At 35.0% G+C, this 17,456-nt stretch overlaps 3 protein-coding genes across 4 annotated transcripts; 1 reads left to right on the top strand and 2 right to left on the bottom strand.

The window, feature by feature from the left end:
* Positions 1-1,269: 1,269 nt before the first annotated feature.
* LOC110736753 (U11/U12 small nuclear ribonucleoprotein 48 kDa protein-like) lies at positions 1,270-7,884 on the bottom strand. Of its 2 annotated transcripts, none has more exons than XM_021917048.1 (5): positions 6,312-7,884; positions 5,828-5,942; positions 4,917-5,024; positions 3,249-4,050; positions 1,270-3,133 (listed from the first exon to the last, which is right to left on the bottom strand). In XM_021917048.1, exons 1-4 carry the CDS (start codon positions 7,646-7,648, stop codon positions 3,394-3,396), a joined length of 2,217 nt encoding a protein of 738 aa, XP_021772740.1. In that variant the 5' UTR covers positions 7,649-7,884; the 3' UTR covers positions 1,270-3,133; positions 3,249-3,393. The 2 variants fall into 2 exon arrangements, with proteins under 2 accessions (XP_021772740.1, XP_021772742.1); XM_021917050.1 differs by having other exon boundaries at positions 1,270-1,549.
* A 1,156-nt stretch (positions 7,885-9,040) lies between these two features.
* LOC110736749 (probable purine permease 11) lies at positions 9,041-12,097 on the bottom strand. The gene is made up of 2 exons (XM_021917046.1): positions 11,922-12,097; positions 9,041-10,322 (listed from the first exon to the last, which is right to left on the bottom strand). The coding sequence occupies exons 1-2, from the start codon at positions 11,935-11,937 to the stop codon at positions 9,226-9,228; spliced, it is 1,113 nt and encodes a 370-aa protein (XP_021772738.1). The 5' UTR covers positions 11,938-12,097; the 3' UTR covers positions 9,041-9,225.
* Positions 12,098-14,391: 2,294 nt separating this feature from the next.
* On the top strand, positions 14,392-17,435 carry LOC110736751 (protein DMR6-LIKE OXYGENASE 1-like). The gene is made up of 5 exons (XM_021917047.1): positions 14,392-14,520; positions 14,614-14,691; positions 15,385-16,015; positions 16,211-16,538; positions 16,681-17,435. Exons 3-5 carry the CDS (start codon positions 15,513-15,515, stop codon positions 16,837-16,839), a joined length of 990 nt encoding a protein of 329 aa, XP_021772739.1. The 5' UTR covers positions 14,392-14,520; positions 14,614-14,691; positions 15,385-15,512; the 3' UTR covers positions 16,840-17,435.
* The last annotated feature ends 21 nt before the right edge of the window (positions 17,436-17,456 follow it).

Genomic DNA, 17,456 nt, shown 5'->3' with positions numbered 1-17,456 from the left:
GTAATTTTTGGAGGAAGAAAATTCTTGTGACCATTTTGTATTCTAAATCAGAGTAACCAATATCAATCGTAGCCCCGCATTGTCTTTCGAAGGAGATCAAAAAAACCTAGTCTTCCGAAGGAGAAAAACCCTTTTTTCGAGGGAGACAAGTTCCTCTCGAACAGAGGAACCATTATTATAAACTAAAAACAAACTAAAGGCAATAAAACTTAGATTGGGGCTTTTTACCGACAAGATCCGATGGAAGCCTCTCAAAAATTAACAATGGAAGGTAGGGTTTAGGAGAGAGGTTAGGGTTTTTTTAGAAGAGAGGAGAGAGGTTAGCTTGACTTCAAAAGATAGATTATGTTAGTATAATTAATGAACAATTACAAGATAGTTTTCTCTGACTATAACTTATTTGAAAAAATAAAATTAGAATATCAATAAATATTACTAAAATAACAACCACTGACATAATCCCTTACATATGTCAAATATTACTAAAATAACAACCATTGACATTATCCCTTACATATGTCAAATTGTGGTAGAAAACTTTCCCGCCTATAATATATGTGATGTAAGCCATAATTTATTTTATATATTTTTTTTTGGATAAAATTCTGCTCAGCTATCTACTAAAACTCTAATTAATACTCCAATTTTCGGAAAAAATAAGCATGTGTAATTTTCAAATTTTTTCTTTATAATTTGAAAATTTAGTATTAATTAATATTCAAATTTAGTCTAATAACTTTGCAATTGTGACAGTATAACAAATTTTATTTATTTATTTATTTATTTATTTTTGTCAAAATCGTATATCACACGAGACTAATCTAGTTTGCTATAATATAATGACTGCTACAACATAAAAATAGGCAATGAATCATGAGGTAATATAGCATGTCAAGATGACAAGTATGAAATATACGTTGTATACTAGTATGTTAGAGATAAAAAGAGAGTATAAAATTGAGTGTTGCAATTGATTTTGAACATTATCCGAACGTTCCAAAACGAAAGTAGCCGAATTCACCTTTCTCAATTCTTGTCCACAAACTCGTTGTAATGTTAATATGTTTTTAGTTTTAATTATTTATTTTGTATTGAAATCGTTTTCAGGATGACAAAAATAAGTATAACCTTTCACAACTAGTAAGATTGAGTTTTAGAATAATAACTCCTTACAACAATCTTAATTTTGTCGGCGCCTTTTAATATATTAATCCCAACAAGTTAATGTTCTAATAATAATCCAAATATATTTAGCCAATAAAGAAAAAAGAAGTTCCAACCTACTTTTGTCACTGTATTACTTCACTCAGTTCATCAGCAATTGGTTTAACAAATCTACATGTCTAATAACTTGCTTGACTAAAGATGCAAATCTATAGTTCACAAGAAAAATTGCTACAGAATACCCTCTCCTACGTAAAATTGGGGCCTGTGGCACAACTGACGCTACGAATTTTCACCCTCACACTCCAATGAGCAGCAACATTATTCATATGACAGTACTACAACGAAATAACCTCCAGTTATCATCTTCATTTGTATCTGGGATCTACAGAAAACAAAAGGCAAACAGAATTTCTCAAATAAAATAGTCAGAAGCAACCTTCATTCGATCCTATAAAGAACATTTGACCACAATTTGTTACAGAAATGCTCAAGTCTAACAAATGAGACCCCTTGCATCTATTACTAGGATGATACAACTTATATGAGCAGCCTGGTTTGGTGCTGGGGCTCGTGTAGTAAAATATGCTGTTATCCCTGAAAAACACCCTTCTTCGGTTTTTTCCAAGAATGAAGCATTACTGACAATCTATACCTAATGAAGAATCACAGTTAGAGTAGCATCTTCACTGAAAGTATAAACTCAGCTTATATATATTAAATACAACAATATTTGCAGTCAGTTGTTATCTACCCTTCATCAAGTGATGGCAGTAGCCGCAGTACTCTTATTCTAATGGTAAATAGAGGCCCGAAAGCTAATTAATAGTACCAAGGTTTGGGTTTTGCCACGCAAACTAGTAACAAACTTGAATAAATAATTGCAATGGTGGAGTGAAAGAACACAGAAAATCAAACTGTTGCTATATGGAGCAGTATCTACCAAATAGACACGAAATCCAGGTAGAACATGATAGCATTTATGATTAAATCAAGAGATGTTTGGACAGAAAACTGCAAATTAATTAAGAACGTAATTAGGAAAATAGGCATGATTCAAAAGTCAATATTATCCAACCTAAAGTTGACCTTTTTTAAGGCCTTAACAAGCTTGAATTGACATGGGATAAGGAGATTTTTCCTTGCCGAATTCTATTTATAGGCATGGAAGTACAACTGAGTTTATTACAACTCTACAGTGATGCATGTCAAACAATATGAGCAGTTATTGTGGTTATCAAACAACAAAAAATATCAATCAAGTTGCAGAGTCAATATTTAGGGCAAAGTCCAACATTTCCAAAGGAATGTAATGGAATTTTTATTTCACGACAAATTTCGACCAAAGACCCATATTATTATTATTATTATGATTGGGCAAAAATCCGAATACTGTTCATAATTTCTCAAAAAAAGAATTGATAAGTTTAAAGTCACCATATTTAGGAATTCTGTCTACATAGATAGTAACAATGTGGTTAGACCACAGTTTTGTTATCTAACAAATAAGCCTAGAATATATCACGGTTTCTATTGGGCAACTACTTTACAGTTTCTTAAAAAAGACTAAGCAATATGGCCAATATCAAGCAGGGGGTGCCATGCGTTCAAAAGTAACATGAAGTTATGCTGAATGATGGGAGTAATAGTCTTGGCAAAGCAAAATATCAAATTTTTAGACATAATATGTAAAATCAACATCAGAATAAATTATGCTCTACCTTCACCATAATGGCAACCACATTTAAGTGCCTAAGTGCAATGTATGATAAGATATTGCCAAAGTGTAAGAAATGAGTAAAAAAATGAGATAAAAAGTACATAGAAAGACAAAGATAATGGTTACCAGAAAACAAATGCATATGTAAATCATAGCATTCAAAAGCAGAACCAAGTAGAAGCATAAACTATTAAAGGATACAAAGGAGGATACGAACAAAGAAAAAACTGCTGAAGCCTGAATGACTTCCTACAGAAGATTGTTATCATGAACCAAGTCAAAATCACAACCAATAAGCCAGTCATTAGCAATAAAAGATGAACCAAAAGCAAGTAAAGTATGCTGAATGCTTGATTTAACATACCTGCAAAGCAACATGAACATGGCAAAAACCAGTCATCAAGGGTCAAAAAGTCCTCGTAAAAAACGAAATACTACTTCACTATCGAACCCTAATGCCATCAGAGATTGGATTACGACTCTGGCCTTCAGGACTGGCTGTCAATGAACTAACCATCATAAATATCACTAGCTTCAGAAGGATCATATCTATCACTGAATTCACCCTTTCTCGATAAATCCCTTTCATCATTCTCATATTTTTTCCATCTATGTCTCTCTGGAGATTCTAACTTCCTTTTATCCTTTCTACCAGAAGAGCTTCTCAAAGTGCTTGATGTAGATGATTTCAGATCATCATAGCTCGACATATTATGAAAAGAGTAGTTTCTTTTGGAACGTTCATCATCATCTCTTTCTAAAACATCTTGGTTCCTTCTGTGACTCTTGCGCTCTCTTGATCGGCTGGATCTTCTATCAACACTTGGGCTTCTGGAATAATAGTCCCTAGAACTTCTATCCCTGTTTGTTCCTTCATTCTCAAGATGTCTGTGATTGTAAGTTTCTTTCTTCTGTCGCTCCTTTCTACTAGGAGAAGCATCAATATGTTTTTTGTCCCTAAATTTATGGTTATCATTAAGTGATCTCCTATATCCATGCTGTTGATCATTTGTTAAGTGGTGAGCCAACTCAAAATTTGTAGAATCATGGGCAGGAAAGTTATTAAATGTTGATTTTGCTCTTTCTGCATCTTCCTTGTCAAGGCCTCCAATACCTCCTGTGTGCTTAATAGCTTCCATGTATTCTTCAATGATATCCCGCATCACCTTTAAAATGAGTTAAAAAAAGAAACCATAAAAAAAATTTGCCATATATCATCAGGTTTTGTAAGCTACTTCTAACAGACTAACAGGATCAGACAGACATCCCACCCATCTAATAAACAATCTTTTTAGCCCAGTTACTGGAAAGTTTCACAAATTGTAATACTGTTACTCATACAGGAGGTTGATGTAACCCCCCCCCCCCCCACCCCCCGGGGCCCCTTCTCCAACCCACAAAACATCATTCCAAACAATCAATCAATCAATCCTTCACTTATCTGCTCATTCACTGCTGCTGACAAGAAACATCATAAGCAGATAATTGTTACATGAAGGCCTTTCAATAGTGGGACACAAGAAGAAACATGGCATGAGTGGCATGAATATGGATGCATGTTCAAGTTCAACACTGATAAAAGGGATACTTGACACTCAAATCCTTGAATCAACAACAATCTTCGGCAAAAGGACCCATAATCTCAGGGGAGGGACAAGACTTATGATCACAAAGACAGCGAAAATTGTACCAGAGAGCCAACTGGCAACCTAGATGCCCAGACACTCAAGTAAGAAAAGTGAATTGCCATTTACCCCCAAAGAATACTCAAACTACAGTATCTAATGACCCCTTGGCCGGTTGGCCCTTGCCCCTCATTATCTTCCTTTCCCTAGCTTCTCTCTCCTCTCTCAACACTTTATCACTGCCCTCCCCTGTGGTAAATGTTTGAACAAGAAACCCAGAAGCTTAATTATGGGTTGATAGGTTCTTTAAGGAAAGGCCATCCATGCAATAACTCTTCAATGGATCAGTGTAACCCAAGAAAAGTAGAAGAGAAGAATAACATATCTACGGACAGCGTGTTTCTTACCTCTTTTGCTGATCGCTTTAGCTTCTTTCCACGATAGGACATTCTGCGACGTTTGTAATCCCTCTCTTCAGCCAATAACTCCTCTCTAGTCTTCATCTTTGTAGAGTCCTGGTTGATCAGCAGACAAGATTGAAATTATCTTCATTAACTTGGTCAAAACTTCACATAACAGCTTAGACAGGAAATTTAATAATTAAGACATCAAGATATGACATCAAACGGAAAGCTTGTGACTAGCATGAACATCAAACTTGATCTGCATAAAGCAGGGGAAAATGAAACATGGTGATAAAAAGGTCTATATAGGAACACATCCAGCTGTTGTAAACCTGTCCCCTTTCTCATTATCAGGAAACAGTTAACACCATCTGTATTTTGAGGCATAATGGCAATTGGCAAAAGTGTTACAGATACAATAAGTGGGACCAAATGCTTTTAAATGATCCATCGACTACATCAATATTGCAACATTGTCATTTTTTATCCTGGCAAAAATGAGTGTACAATTGTACATGCCCTGTATATGAGCAGAAATGGCCCGTATAAATGTTCTAATAGGAGTAGAATGGGAAAAAGGCTACGGCACATGCTGCCAATTCTTCCAACACTCAAGAATCATAAGCAATAACTCATAGAGAAACAGAAGAAGCAATATATTTTTAGTACCCAGGAAGATCCACCTCAAGTCAGAGGACTAACTTAAGTCATTTCTTAACTTTTGCAAATCATCTTGACAATCTTCTTAACTATTCTTTATCTCTCTATTCTAAACTTAATATAATTACACGGCCCTAAAGTTCTTTTCCGTTGAAATGATCACAAAATGAAAGTGGGCCTTCTAATCCTAGAAAGAAAGGTCTAAAAGTAAATTGTACATCAAATTATCTGCATTTTAAGCAATGAACACATACCTGATCATGTTGCCTCTGGAAAGGGAGACTATCATGTTCAAGCAGTGGTCTGTAATCCGGACGTTTTTGGCGTTCCTCATCAGCCTTCTTCGTAATATACTGATGCTCAGCCACCCTGCAAACAGAAAAGGAAGTCATCTTCATTTTGCTACCCCAAAACAAAATAAACATATTATCTGGGATGAGACACCCAACTATATTAACTGATGCTCAGCCACCCTGCAAACAGAAAAGTGTGCACAGTTGGATATTCTTTAAGAGAAGTTATCTTCAATTCTCTACCTCAAAACAAAATAAACATAGTATCCGAATGAGATCACCCAATTATATTAATCAGGCCAAGAAGAGGCAAGAATACACAAGGCAGAAATTGAAGCTTGTATAAGTATGTATCATCACATGGTTCAACAGGATATTAGTCATCCAGAATGTCAAAATTTTTAGTACATTTATCATCACACAAAATAAGATGACATGAACAAACCATTGATAAGCAGCAAGGGGCAGAGGATTCCTGAGTGCCCTGATTCTTTCTTCAAGCAATGCCCTTTCACGCAATGCAGCTATAGCAGCTGCTATTTGGTACACAAAAATAGACCTGCTAAACATTCTTTCATCTGTTGTGTCATTACCTTCATTCTTCCCAACTTCTCCTGCGGACTGACCCATGACAATATTTTTCTCTTGCTCAATTGCAGGGCCGTGCTCCATTTTCCTGTCTAAAGGAAACAGTGAGGCCTGAGATGCAGGATTAAGCAACAAATGTCGAAGCATCGCAATAACATACGACTTGGCATTTGTTTCGCCATACAAGATGGATAACTGCGATGCCAACCATCTCAGAACTTCAACTGTAACGGGACACTTAAACCTCAAAGATTTCACATCCAACTTTTTACCATTATCACCTACGTCACTCTTCAAAGCCCCATAAGAATGTGCAGCCTCTCTCCTAATTGCCTTTAAGCAAAGTCTAAAGAGTACAGACATATGATCCCTCATAGCAACATCAATTACAACACCAAAACGAGGTGAATTCGCGATCAACCACAACAACAATTCGCTTTCCATCACATATTCCATACACAAGAATGATCTAACAACACTATATGAGTACTCATTGGGAAAATCACTCCACTGCTCAATCTCACGCCCAATAACCCACATTTCGGATGGAAGTACCTTAATACTACTTCCCAAAAAGTGATCATTCTCCATATCACTAATACCAGCAAAATTCGAGCACTCTACAGATAAAACCCCGGGAAGGGTGAAAATCCTCCTAGTGGCATCATCATCTAATGAACTAACAACACCAGAACAACCCTGATAAAAGAAATTGGAACCGAAATCGACGTAGTCATCAAGGGATAAGCAGAGGTCTGATGTGGGGTCATTAAGGGGCTGAACAAACTTGTTCTGGTGAATCGAATGCTGTTCAGAATTCAGGGTTTTAGGGTATTGGAGGGAATCAAGAAAAATACCCAAATCAAGCGAAGAAGGGCAATGAAGGGAGTGCTGAAATAGGGAATTTGGGGGAACCCAGTGATTAGGGTTTGAAGGGCATTGAATTAGGGAATTGGAGGAGACAGAAAATGAGGGGATGAGAGAAGAGAGAGATTGAAGAGTAGAATTTGATGACTGTAGTAGGGTTTTGAGGGAAGAGAGAGAATTGGGTAAATCAGAAACAAGGGTTTGAGAAAGAGAATGAGATTGAGATTGAGGTAGAGGTGGCCATGAATTGAATTGGGGACTTGAGAAATTAGGGTTAGGGTTTAAGGGGTTGAAGGAGGAATTGAGAACTGGGTAATGAGAATTCATTGAAGGGGTATTAGCATTAGCTTCGAATTTTACAGAAAACTAAGCATATATGAAATTGAACAAGATCAAAAAGCATTGATAGAAACAAGATGATTCTGGAAAATGCAACATACAGCACACAGTAGAAGAGTATGTGATTTGGAGGGAATTATTTGAGAGTGAGCTGCTATGAATTTGAAGTGAGCTCCTTGACAATCTGGTGTTACGGAGTATTAATAAGTGGAGTAATTTAAGTACACAGACTTTTCCTAAACCATGCTAAAACGATGTTAAATTTCTTACGTACACTGATTTTACAAATATTTTCCCTCGAATATTATTTTGAAATTGATTTTTCACCGATTTGGCTATGAATTGAATCAAGTGTTTATCAAATTATATAAGCATTTTGCTATATTAAAAATAGGTTGAATTTAGCAATTATGAAGTATAACTTAGTATGATCAATTTTAAATCATTAGTAATTCATTGGTCGTTTAAAAGATTGAATCGGATTTTGAGTTGGTGATTTGTTGCTAATTCTTATGAAAATATGAATCAGTTTACATACTGACGTTTTCTATGATGAACTTTTCTTCCTGGATTGTCCGCTAATATTCTCCTTATCACGGGGAAAGACTAAAAATAACGTAGCCTAGTACATTATTAGCTTATACGAAGTAAGGGCTTGTTTGACATTATTTTTGGTTTTCAGTTTTCATTTTTTTTTAAAAAAAAAAACAAAAAACAGGAAATAAGAAAAAGGTGTTTTCACTTTTTTGTTGTCAGTTTTCAAAATTATCATGATTATAATAAGTTTGACTAATTTTTTATTCATTATATGATATATATCATATGATTTTGAAAAACAAAAAACCAAAAAATAGAAAACCACATCAACGCCATACGAGCCCTAAACTTTTGATAAGTAGAGTTTATTTTGCCAAATAAAAAATTATTTTACTTATTTGTGTTTACACTAATTCACTTAATAAATTTGAGGAGGAGCTCTTTTTCTATCAGCAATTAATTCTATTTTTATTTTTTTGAAACAACTTGCAATTCTACATAAGTTTCAGCAAAGAATTAATCATTCTAATTAAAATTAAGTGTAGATAAGTGGAAGTAAATAAATCTCTACATATACCCGCTCATTTCATAAAATTTAGTTTAATATTGTAGTAAGGACTACAAGTCAATATTGATGTACGAGTAGATAAATCTAGGCTAGTTGACACCCACAACATATAAGGTTATGAACTTCAATAGTAAATTAGTTTATAAGATGCGTGTTTTAATAAATCAAAAAAGAAAAGATGAAGTAACCATTTCACTATTGAACTGCCTTCAGTAATAAAAACTACCAGGTAATACAAGAGTTGTTGCCTGTTAGAAGAATCATTCTGCAAGCAGTTGAAAGAATAACTATAGAATTATATGGAGAACAATTCATGGCAATAATATGCTAACCCATATTATTCTTTGCAAAGTTTCTGATTAAGATAACACCTAATAAATAACTGATGAATACAGGATGACCATTTCGCCATCTACAGAAAATAATGCTATATCATTTCTGTGTAACTTAATGAACCATATTAACAAGCAGTAACCCTCCTCTCATTGGCTTCCATTTGTTTCCGTAGCTCGGTTGATCTAGAATCATCAATGTAATTTTGATAGAGATAAGAAGCAAATCCCCAAAGTGCTTGAAGCATAACAATTATCTTGACACCATTCATCTTGTCATGGAAGGCGATGACAGAAGCAATAGGACCGACAACCAATGCCACAGTACTTATAACATTCGAAAACAATGAAGAAACCAAAAAAATCAAGCCTACCACACCAACTGAGCACACCTGCCAACATACAGCGGTCCAGACCAGAGTCAACACATAAGAAGCTTTCCCGGTGTGGAAACCATGCATTTCTCCTTCTAATGTCCGCCACTGCCCACTTATAAATAAGGCAGCAACCGAAATTATAGTTGCAACTATTGACGGATAGATTTGCATCTCTAAAACAACAGAAAATGAAACTTTTTTCAGTGCCTTTTGAAAGGCAAGCTGCATCAGTGAAAGCAAGAGCGAGTAGATAGCTGAAGCTCCAATGGTGCATATAAATCCGATGGAATATTGTACCTTGCTCACCCCTTCTGGTGCATCAGAACTCTCGTTGACCCCTAGCAGAGCCGCAGAGTATGAAAGAATGACTACAGCATTTAGAATCAACGGGGTAAATTTCTGGGAATTTATGAAGTAAGCAAAGATAGCATTGAAAGCTAATTGGGTAGAACAAATGAGAGAATATGTGGAGGCAGAGAGATATAAGAGTCCATACGAATACAGCAAATTGTCACCCGCAAGAACTATTCCTAGGGAAACATATATTAAGCATATATACTTTCCCGAAACTGAATCAGATGGGGTTGGAGAGCTGGGGGAAGCTGGAATTAATAGAAGCGGGATAAATAAGATAGGGAACCCAGCAGTTTGAACAAGGGTGGCCATTAACGTGCTAGATCCACCCTTGTCATAATAAAATCTTCCTAAAAGTACAGCAGCAGTTTGTCCTGCTACAAGAAAGAAAATATTGACTCCCACCAAAATCCACCATTGCCAACGATTTAGTTTGAATAGTGTTGGCATCACAGTTTGTCCCCCATCTTTATCCAAGATAGCTTCTCCAACATCTGTTAGAAATAATAGTGCAATGTTAGGAATATAATAATGCAAAAAGGCAGGAAAACAAAAGTTTCAAGAACTCAGGTAAAGCTTCATTTCTATTAAGAATTACAATATGACAGAATATAAATCACCAAAAAAAAAAAAAAAAAAAAAGCTTTTCTCATTCTAGATTCCAGCAAACAGAGAAATCTAGTATCTGTTTTTAACTTGTGGTTAGGAAACATGTATGCCAGATAGATATGCAGAGTAGGAAGAAAACTCAGCAGTTAACAGAAATAAGTTATTCCAAGAGAAACAATCTCAAAAGTCGAAATGCATAATGTATCTTTTCCAGAGGTACAAGAATTGATTATGACTCTAGGGAGGAAGTGAATGGTTTTAATCTATAATCAAGGCTACTGGCAAGCAAGGTCATTCTGCAATGTCATATCTTTATTTGCAAACAACATGAAGTGGTGTGCTTCAGATAATGCTAAGGAGCTCCAAAGAAACCAAGTTCTGATAATGTCTGATCAGACACGAGGGCAGGGGATTACTCGCCTGCATAGATTAACATTTGATTGTTCTCTCTTAACTAGTTCAATTAGGTTGAGTCCCGGTAATACTCTGAGAAAGCACGTTCCAATTATATTTGAATCTTATCCATATTCCACCAGTATCACCAAATAAATGTTCTTCCCCTTATATTACAATAAGAGATCACAATATCACTCTTTCTCATGCTTCAATTACATACACTAACTATTCTTTCTCGTTTGTTTCTGTAATACTTCACTTGGTATTATAGCACATAAGTGACATCACTACCATCTTTCTTGAAGGCACTACAGCTTTATTATCTTCCAATGACACCAAAAGTTTGCATCATAATTCATAAATACCCATCAAAACCACTCTCCGGAGTCATCACTTTCCATCATTGTGCACTCCATTACTACTTGTATTATACTATCATTACACGTATTTTCATATCCCCACTCCATAGGACAAATCAAATTTGAGTTCATATAATCATATCCATCCTCATCTCCAAGCCCAATTTAGACTTATACTCTTTCATTCAGCTTTAAATTAGTTCATCTAACAAACTATAACAAAACACAATATAATCAGTCCATCACAATTATTTACAACACTATTGGCTCACTTAACCAGGCATACCCAAATACATGATAGAAGTCGTAATCGGTCAGAATAAAAGAGCAAATACTAAGACTACCTGATATGCCGATTGGGAAAGTAAACTGATTTTTTTTTATAATTAAAAAAAAAAAAAAGAAATTTCTTTTACAGTATTAACAAAATATCCAAAAACTAAACAAAAAAAATCCAAAATTTTCTAAAAAAAAAAAAAAAAATCCAAAAAGTGAGCAAGTCAAAATTATCATGCAAAAGCTTCATATACACGCCAAATTCCAAGAAAATATTCGAATTAATTAAACAAATACAAAAAAAAAATCGGAAAAACCTAAAAATCATCAATTGACAAAAATAACAACTGAATTTCGGATCTTCAAACCCTATGAATAATTGTGGGTGATTACAGGCAATGATCGAGAATAATGAAAGGTAAAATTTGAAATTGAGTAGAGAGAGAAAATTACCAGCAGGGAGAGCCATAACGCAGAGAAAAGAGAGGAGAGAGAAAATGGAGGAGAATGTGAAAGGAGGTTGAGCAGATATAGAGATAGACGGTAGATAAAAGCGGGAAGTAACAGGTACTGGTAATTGCCACTGTTGGTGTTGTGGTCAACGGCGGCTGGCTTTTTCTATTAAACAAGTACACTTTTTTTGGAGCTATTGTTATGAAATTCATGTTATACTTTTCGGGTATTTTACTGTTTTTGTGATGTTCATGTGTGATAGATGCTTCCGTAACTTTCTTTACTTCTATGAGTTTTTTTTACATTTGCGATGTGTAAACACAAATTTTATATTAGCAAAATATAGATTCAAAATAAATACAACAAAAAGTCACTTTAGCTTTGACTTGTTTCACGTGTTAATTTGATTTTGATCGGGGCCGTCAAGGCTTGATCACGATTAAAGACAGTTGATGCACAGTTTTGACTTATTGTTGATGTAGACCTTTGCCTTGTTGATGTAGACCTTTGATTTGAATTCTTGATTGAGGGTCGACGAGGCTTGATCTCGATCAACGACTATTTGATGTAGAGGTTGAACTGGTGACGTTTTTGATGATTTGAAGTCCTTCTTTCCTTCATGTTGAGGACCGTCGAGACTTGATCTCTTCCACGTGTGATCTTCTAGAGTAGAACGACACGTCGAATGCTTATTGTTCTTCTAAGGTTTAAAGTATTTGATGAGAGGTTTTCTCTGAGGAGGTTTAGAATATTTGAGAGTCCTTCTCGATATTTTGATTCTCCTTGTTTGCTCTTGATTTTCTCCTCTCCAAATGAAGTAGAGATCCTCTATTTATAGAGTAAGACACCCCGAAGGTTAGGGTTAGATGTACATTGGTTTTGGGTTTCCTTGATTATTATAACTCATTTTTAATGGGTTTTTACTATTAAATAAGCAAGTTTAATTAAAATAACTAAAATTGGCTAATTAATTAATTTAAATTTATAGTCAAATCAGCATCAATTCAATAAATTAACTTTTAACGTACTCATGTTTGTAATTATTATGAACTTTACATGAATGATAATCATCATGCAAACATATACCTTTTAATCATAAGAATTATCATTCACTTTTGGGAATGAGTAAATTCAATTTATCAACATTTATATATATATATATATATATATATAGATCGAGTTCAATATCTTAAATGTGCAACCAATAGACAATATTAGAACTAATCAAAATATTTTGTATATTTTTCTCTTGACATTGTGTTTATAAAATCACTTTAGTCCTGTGACTGGTGGACATATTCAGGTCACGTATACGGTATATTTGACCCTTTAATTCATTAATTTAAGGAAATTCAAGTCGTTACGTATGAATACTTCACGTTCAATTTATTCATCATTCCTATAATTCAACTTCATGTATATAAGTATATAATCAAATTCAATCACACATCAAACAATACTTATACCATCGTGTTAGTATGTTTCATAATAGTACCCTCTTATAAGGTTACTAAGTTAATGTCAATTTTAATGCATGTTCATGAGATATTTTAAAGTATATATTAAAAGAACAAAATTTGGAACTTCAAGTCCAAAATAGAAAAGGAGTATGCAATTATAGAGTATTAGCTTGCAACTAATCATTGATTTTATAGTTTAAAATACAATTGTACAGACATGCATCTGACTAGTATCAAGCAATTCCTCGACAAAACAAATAAAGATAAATCTAATCTAATATATATAAATAAATTAGGTTTTTTTGAAGAGCATTCGGAACGCCACGTAAGAAATATACTTATTTCGACCAATAAGAAGAAAAATTTGTATTGAAAACTTTTGGTGACTAACAAACAATTTATCAACTTATATTAGCTTACCTCAGTGCAAACCAAAAGATCAATATTTAAAACTACCTTTCAGCTTTGGTGCTAATAACGTGTTATGAAATTAAAGAGAAGATAATAGATCTATCTTCTATTTCTGAATGATGTAGGAGTACATATATATATACATGTGATACAATTAAACCTAGTATATCTAAAATATTCTTGAATAATCATAAGGGTATAATGGGCATCCACTAAATACATATATTATATAACAAAAGTATTATTATTATTATTATATTTTTTTTTTTTTTTTGAAACGATATACTAAAATATTATTAATCCTTTCATCTCACATTAATTGTAATGTAATTTAGACATTGAGATTAATCTTATGGCATATCACAATGTTTATTGTATTTTTTTTAATGTATTTTTTTTTTCTTTTTTACTTCTAAAATTTCTAATAATTCATTTTGTATATAAACTAATAAACAAATAGTAAAATATTATTGTAAAATTGTGCCTAGCACTGGTTTTGAACCGGTATTTTATAAAACCCGTACTGCCGGGTTTCAGGAAACCACAGGGATTGCCCCCGCATCATTTTTTTTTAAAAAAAATGAGCCTAAACTTGTTATAAGCTGCATTAATAACACAGAGTAGTTAGTTTGGTATTCAGTCACCTCACTCAGTCAGTATTTCTCACTAGGGCTCTCGATCTCCTCCGTCAAACAATTCTTTCTTTGTGGTTTCCATCGTCAATTGAGGTTTGTAAATCGTTTCATACTGTAATTCAATCAATGCTTTTCTGTAAATTTAATTCGTTTGGAAGCAATATAAAATTACCTCTCAAATTGTAGAGGTGGATGATAGATGTCCAAGGTGTGGCGAACAGTGTGAATCTGTTGTTCATATGCTGTTTCTTTGGCAAAAAATTGGTATGCTTCTCCCTTACGCTTGGATGTTTATGATTTTTGTGGTATTGTATATTGTTGTCATGGATTGGATGGTTTGTTTATGGGATAAATATAAAGAGGTGGAATTTGTTTTGGGGATGATTTGGAATGAACAAAATAGCTGGGTTTTTAATTATAGGCGGATGGGTGTTGTGGGTTGTATTCAGAAAGCGTCGATGATTGTTGGGGAGTATGAAACGGCGGAGATAAGATGTTCGAGATTGGGGGTTAGTTGCAGCAGCCCCACGGGGTGGTCACCGAAGTTTGAAATTAGACTAGACTCGACCTCACCGAACCTGACCCGGACACCTGACTCCTCTAAATGGGACAATCTTGAAGGGAAAAAGGGTAAAGCCAGTAGTTAACACAAGTTAGAGAATAAAATGTCTTAAGGATGCAACACAGTCTGCTGCACGATTTCTTTCTCTGTAAATATGCCTTGACTGTGACCAGAAAACTACTCAGCAACACCTGAACATCTAAAATCTAATTGTATATTGGTGTCTTAGTTGCGTGTTATAAGTACATATATACATGATACATGAAATTAATCTATATTGAATTCATCTAAAATGAAATGGCCATTCCTTTTCTTTTGAATTGAAATTTTGTGTATCGTCTTGTTCATTTTTAAAAAATATCTGAATAATCACACTTTTGTAATCGGATCTTCAGATAGTGATAAGTTCTCTTTTTTCTCCGGCTTGCAACAATTGTATTAGCTTGAATGTAAGGGGAGGCGATCATTACCTATAACACGTGACATTGCATTCCCTAAAGGTTATACTGCCTAAGTATCTGCAATGTCTGGGAATGTATTCAAGTGGGCAAACTCAGATGACAATGATTCTTCTACCTCATCAACTGCAGTGTCTCTTACTCCCAATTTCATCCTTCCTGTGGAAAGAAGGCCAAATTTAGCTGAAGTGTCCAAGTCAGGTGACAGTGTTCCAATAATAGATATGGGAAGGGGAGATATTGATGGTCTTATCAAAGAGATAGCAAAAGCATCTGAGGAGTACGGACTTTTTCTGATCATAAATCACGGTGTAACAGAAGAGCTTTGTGAAAGCATGTTGTCTGCTGTTACTGACTTATTTCATCTTCCTCCTCAAGTTAAGGCTCGTCTTGTCTCAGATGATCCTACTAAAGATGTAAGGTTTTGTAATCATTTCCGAAAAGCTGAGGATAAGGGCGACCAAAAGGCTAAGAAATTTAGCATGTGGAGTGAGGTTTTTAAACACTCTTGGCACCCGGCTGATGACAGTTTTGCTGAACTTTTGCCATCAGATCCTCCCAACTACAGGTATGCATCTTGAGCATTGCGGTTGGTTAGTTTTTGAATGGAGATATGGATTAGGTTGATATTCTGAACATTCTGATTATAGTTCATTGCTTTTTTCTTGGCTTGTAATTGGTTGTTCAGTTTTTAGTTTATTGGGATTATGTTATGTATTTGTACTACTTCTATTCTTATGCACAATTGATTTTGTTATTGTAGGAGGGTAGTGACTGCATATGCTAAAGAAATCGGATTTGTCATGAGTTTGCTTCTGAATTTGATCTCACAAGGTTTGGGACTGGAGGGAGATGTTTTACAAGATAGGTTAGGGAAAAATCCCTTGTTTAGGGCTCAAGCGAATTACTACCCACCTTGTTCAAACCCGGATCTTACACTCGGATGGGATGTTCACACTGATAGAGATGCACTGACAGTTGTGCTACCAACTTCAAATATGGAGGGTCTACAGATCATGAAGGACAACAAATGGATTGTGGTCGATCCTGTTCCAAATGCGTTAATAGTCAATATAGGCGACCAATTGCAGGTTTGTTAATTTTCGATGCATTTCCTTATACAACTTATGTTCCTTTAACCTGGACTATTTCAAACAATGTTGCATGAAAGCAATACTCTGACATCTACCTTCATTTCTCACTTTCATTTTGTCTTTCTATCTTTGGATGTAGGTTTTAAGCAATGGTAAATATAAAAGCGTGCTGCATAGAGTAGTGACTAATGAACACCATAGTAGAGTGTCACTGGCAATGTTTTATGGCCCAGACAAAGACGCTTTAATTGGTCCAATGGAGAATTTGATCGACAATCAGCATCCTCAACTCTATTAGAATTACTACTTTCAGGAATTTCTTGAAGTCAATAGAAACCAGGAAGGGAAGAATCGCAAGATCAAAGAGTTTTTTGAGATTTAATGGTAGATGGCGACTTGTTTGACAGGAATGCAATTTAACTAGAGGTGATCATTGGGTGGGCCGGGCCGAAGCTAAAAAAATTTGCCCATTTCTCGGGCCGGTGCCGGGTCAAACTTCGGGCCGAATTTTTTGTGCCCAAACCCGCCCAAAGTGGTCGGGCCGTGCGGGCTTTTCAGGCCGAGCCCAGCCCGATTTCGGGCTGAAAATTTCTGTCCAAAGCCCGCCCAAAATCGGGTCGGGCCGGGCCAACGGGTCGGGCCATACTTGATCAGGTCTAAGTTTAACTTAAGGTAGATTCGGCTGAATGGAGGTTGATTAGATTTAGCTAGGCCTTCGTTAGTAATTCAGTTTAATGTTGGAATGTATATAGATTAATAATATTGCTTTAATTATAACCTTTTTATCCTCAAATGATCAGTTGGTGTTCTTTTTCCATGTATGAGTAGACTAAAATTTAATGACAATTGGTAAGAGTTGAGAATACAAATGATAAGTTGCAGGCTTACAAGTTACAACACAAGAAGCTCTGTTTT

This window comes from Chenopodium quinoa, unplaced genomic scaffold (assembly GCF_001683475.1).
Source record: "Chenopodium quinoa cultivar QQ74 unplaced genomic scaffold, ASM168347v1, whole genome shotgun sequence".
In the NCBI taxonomy this organism is placed as follows: Eukaryota; Viridiplantae; Streptophyta; class Magnoliopsida; order Caryophyllales; family Amaranthaceae; genus Chenopodium; species Chenopodium quinoa.
The sequence above is the reverse complement of the archived record's forward strand: the minus strand, read 5'-3'. Positions and strand labels throughout refer to the sequence as shown.

Bases quoted from the DNA above. Each gene is read 5' to 3' on its own strand.
- LOC110736753 (XM_021917048.1), bottom strand. From the start codon at position 7,648: ATGAATTCTCATTACCCAGTTCTCAATTCCTCCTTCAACCCCTTAAAC. The intron at 5,025-5,827 runs GTATGTGTTCAT...CTGATCAACCAG, and splicing joins TCCAGAGGCAACATGATCAG to GACTCTACAAAGATGAAGAC. The intron at 4,051-4,916 runs GTAAGAAACACG...CTCATTTTAAAG, and splicing joins TAAAGCGATCAGCAAAAGAG to GTGATGCGGGATATCATTGA.
- LOC110736751 (XM_021917047.1), top strand. From the start codon at position 15,513: ATGTCTGGGAATGTATTCAAGTGGGCAAACTCAGATGACAATGATTCT. The intron at 16,016-16,210 runs GTATGCATCTTG...TTGTTATTGTAG, and splicing joins TCAGATCCTCCCAACTACAG to GAGGGTAGTGACTGCATATG. The intron at 16,539-16,680 runs GTTTGTTAATTT...CTTTGGATGTAG, and splicing joins ATATAGGCGACCAATTGCAG to GTTTTAAGCAATGGTAAATA.